Source organism: Procambarus clarkii, chromosome 16, assembly GCF_040958095.1.
Source record: "Procambarus clarkii isolate CNS0578487 chromosome 16, FALCON_Pclarkii_2.0, whole genome shotgun sequence".
Lineage (NCBI taxonomy): Eukaryota > Metazoa > Arthropoda > Malacostraca > Decapoda > Cambaridae > Procambarus > Procambarus clarkii.
In genome coordinates this window covers 50,013,776-50,018,162 of record NC_091165.1, presented here as the reverse complement: position 1 = coordinate 50,018,162, position 4,387 = coordinate 50,013,776, and the positions used below count along the sequence as shown (strand labels likewise).

The following is a 4,387-nucleotide window of genomic DNA, read 5'->3' as shown; positions in this document are numbered from 1 at the left end:
GGGCTTTCTGTTTTGGGGAATTTAACCCCACTGGGACCGGGTTGTGGTTCCCTATCACTTGCTGTCTCTCTCCTCACTCTTTCCACAGACCGTATTGAGTGCCACTTCGTGTTGTCTGCGTTTTAGGATGTCCCTAAACCGAGACAGCACAGTCATTAAACATGTTCATGCAACATGTTGTCACCGCATTATCAGGGTTATGTTTTTCTGCGAATGCGGTCACCTTTTCGAACATTACGTTCCTGATCTCACTGTACAGGACAGCATCCACCCATACCTCCTCGATCCTCCCCTGATGAGAGCTCCCTTGCCTTCTGTTGCACCAGCTCTTTCTGCAGTTCCAGGAGTTCCACAGTGGTTAGTTCATCACTGTGCTCTTCCACCAACTCCTGCACATCAGCGGCATCCACTTCTAGACCCAATGTTTACCCCCAGAGCAACAATATCATCCACTAAAACACATCCGGGTCATCCACAGGTGCGGATGCAGGTACAGTACCGAAACTTTCGAAGACTCACTCAGGGACACCCTCCGGCCGTAGGTTTCACCATGCAGCGTGTAGGGGTCCTCCGTGACACGCCTTCCTAGGAATTATCAACACACACAAGGCCCCCCACGATATTGAAGTGGTCCTTCCAGAATTGTTTGAGGGTCAGCTCTGTGGTGTCTATCACATGAACACACCTCTCCAACAAAGCCTTCATGCACAGCTTCTTAAAAGTTAGCAATGACTTACTTGTCCATGGGTTGGAGGAGTGGAGTGGTGTTTGGAGGAAGAAACTTGATGACGAACTGATTCTCCGGGAACAAATCATTTTGCATTTGTGGAGGATGTGCAGGTGCATAACTGAGCACAAGCAAGGCCTCGAGTGGTAACTGCTTCTCGACGAGATAATTCCTTACTATGGGGCCGAAAACATCATTTACCCATTCACTGAAGAAGCTCTGCATGACCCAGACCTTCTTGTTGGACCTAGACATGTCATTTAGCTGTCTTGTGCACCTTACACGCCTTGAACACAGTGGATTTTCAGAGTGGTAGACGAGCAGCGGCTTTACCTTGCAGTCGCCGCTTGCATTGGTGCAGAGTTCGAGGGTGAGCCGATCCTTCATTGGTTTGTGGCCAGGCAACGATTGTGCCTCTGTGATGTAGGTACTCTTCATCAATTTTTTTTCCAAAACAGCCCAGTCTCGTCACAATTGAAAACCTGTTGGGGCAGGAATTGCTCTCGATCAACAAATTCCTGGAACTGTGGCACAAAAGTCTCGGCAGCAGCTTTATCAGAGCTGGCAACCTCTCCATGTTGCATACCGCTCATCTTCCTAAAGTTATCGAACCATCCACGGCTTGACTTAAATAACTAGTCTTCTGACGATGCACCTGGTATCTTTCTGACAGGTCAACATACAGTACCCTTGCCTTAGCACAAACCGATAGCTTTAGACACACTATCGCCATGTAATTGACGTTCATTCATCCAGACCAGCAGTAGCCCTTCAACATCATCTAGGAGTTTGAACTCCTTTGGCCACGTCAAGCGTCTTAAATTGTTCCTTCCTCTTCAAAATAGTGCTAATTGTTGAGGAAGACCTGCCATACTCCCTGGCAAGATCAGCCACACGAACACCACTCTCGTGCTTTGCTATGATTTCCTTCTACACGTCCACAGTGGTTGGCTCTTTCTTCCCCTTGCCAACACATTCTTTAGCAAGCTGCTGCTTTGTCGACATCGTGCGTTACGAAGTGTAGTCACAAAACCAACGATTATCAAAATTATATGTGGAACGATTCAGAGGGATACTGGTCGTGCACGCCACCACCACAACACTGTCGTCGGAGGCGGCGGTTGGGAATGTGCTGGAAGCAGCACGACCCCATAGTGGGGTTGACGTTATTCAAACTAGCGGTCGCCTAACGAGACGAATTGTCAGCGATCGGGGCGCTCGTTACCCAAATTGCTCTCCATTTGAGGCGGTCGTCACTCGAGGTTCTACTGGTACAGTATATCACTTAAGCTACACTTTGTATATTTGATGTCATTACAACTGTGCTGTGTACAGCTCAATTGGCACTCCCAGGTAAGTTATGGGTAGTGCTAAGTACTGGTCCAGTTGCCTGGGCATCCTCAGAAGGCGAGTCCTTGCTGGTGCTGGTCCTGTAGGCCTACTGTGAAACCATACCAAAAACTTTTGAAACTTAGTTTTTCTTTGTCGTGAGCTTCATTATAATATCTTTCATTCCATTTAGGTGTAGATAATAGTGTGCCAGCTCATCATCAGTTACAGCAACCAAATCAAGCAGATCATAAACCTTTTGCAATGATGCAGCATATGGAATAGGTAACACGCAATTATGTTCCTCTGTCACATCCTCATCAGCATTACCAGTGACACTGGATAATCTCATCAGTTAATTCACCACCACATGGATCAGCAGCATCATTATCTAACCACTCGGTCACATCAGAAAGCTGCAAATCTTCCTCACCTGCATCTCTTAATGTCTCAAGAATTACATTATCATAGCCTTCAAAATCATAATCTTCGTTTTCATTCTCACCAGGTACCGTACTCAGAATTTTATTTAATGCATTCTTTAATGTGGTGACCTTCAACTCGTTCCATTCTTTGGCCCAGTTGTAAATTGCATCTTTAATTGAACATTTGATATGTTCTACTGTTCTATTAGCCCTTGTATCCTTATTAAGCATCTCGTTTTCTTCAGAGCAGAACTTCCATAATGTCTGAATTCATAGCTCTTTCATAAAGCTCTTTGCGAGCATAGATAATCCCCCTGGTCAATGGGCTGTATTACAGATGTAGTGTTTGTTGGTAAAGCCATACATGTTATTTTGCCATAGGCGATGTTAATTTAGCGATGGGATGAGGTGGGGCATTATCAATCAACAGCATTGCCTTTACCTCAGCAGGACGAATTTCACTCATTGATCTGATGCTTTTTTACTTCTTTAGAAACGTGTTTCTGAAACAAATAAAAAATGGGCGAACCAGGCATTTTTTGTTGTAGTCTGCATGAACAGACGACAGGTAGTCTGTTCGTGCAGTTTTCAATGCTCTGGGGTTGGCAGATTTCCCAACAATTACACACTTTGTTTGGTGACTGCCATCTGCGTTACCGCACAATAATGCTGAAATTCTTACCTTGTGACCAGGCATACTCTCCTCAAGCCTAGAGGCCAGAGTGTTTCTTTGCATGCATTTCCAGTTAAAGCCTGTTTCAGCTGCATTGTAAACGTGAAACCAGCTTAAATTATTAGATATCATGTACTGAGAAAGTTTTCTTAACCCTTGGAAGGCGCTTGCCTTAACCCCCGCAATGCGCAGAGTGCCTTGAGGTGCTGGATCAGGGGGTGCGCAGTGAGCCTAGGGGTGCTTGTAGGTATAGCGTAGAATTTAAAATGTCCGCGGCTACAAAAGGTTCACATCAGCTTCCTCAGTGCTTTAGTAAACAGACGCCATTTAAAAAAAATAAACTTGTTGTTTTGACTCGCCATACCAACTTAGTGGTTCATTATGGTTAACACGTGTTGTTAGAAATATACAACGTACGTGTGTGTGTGTGTGTGTGTGTATATAGGGTAATAACAGCAAAAAACACTGATTGTAGAATATAATATACATCTCGCGTATGAGCCCTATAACTATGCACATAGCGATGATCCACACATTGAACTATATAAATTCCAAAAATTACACACTTGAGCAATTCTGCAAAAAACCCAAGAGAAGAAACGAATGAAAACATCAAAATTGTGAAAAATTATATTCGTAGCAACTGCTGCCTGATAGTAGGGGAAAAGTGACCTCAAGCGACCCATCGCGCAAAGCCCATAATTTGCTCGACTTTGCAGCTACATCATGGCTAAAAACATACATATAACATTATTTCATACACTATTATTATTGTATTATAATAACATATAATAAGGCAATATTATCATACAATATTATAAATGTCACATACAATATTGTTTTTTTTTTTTAGTTCCCATTATCAGACTGCATTTTAACAATATAAGTAGAGAAAATAATTTTTGCAATGAATTGATTTTCGGCGCACAACGGAAATGTCATATTTTACGGCAGTTAACACACGGTGGTTAACCCTTAAAGGTCACAATACATACATGATTTTGGTGTAAGTCTGTTGAAAGGCGCACATCATATATACAAGATTTTCCTATATACAAGTATATACAAATTTTCCTATATACATATATACAAGTACCACGCAAGATTTAAGTCTCGCGGCTACACGGGGTTCACATCAGCTTCCTCAGGGCTCTAATAAACAGACAAAAAATCGTGGGGTAACATTCCCAGGTATGAGAGCCTCAGTACTGAGTTGAGCAATCAAGGCAGGCA

General features: G+C 43.3%; 1 protein-coding gene across 1 annotated transcript; it reads right to left on the bottom strand.

The window, feature by feature from the left end:
- Positions 1 to 733: 733 nt before the first annotated feature.
- LOC138365390 (tigger transposable element-derived protein 1-like) lies at positions 734 to 1,114 on the bottom strand. The gene has a single exon (XM_069325703.1). It carries the CDS (start codon positions 1,112 to 1,114, stop codon positions 734 to 736), a length of 381 nt encoding a protein of 126 aa, XP_069181804.1.
- Between the last annotated feature and the right edge of the window lie 3,273 nt (positions 1,115 to 4,387).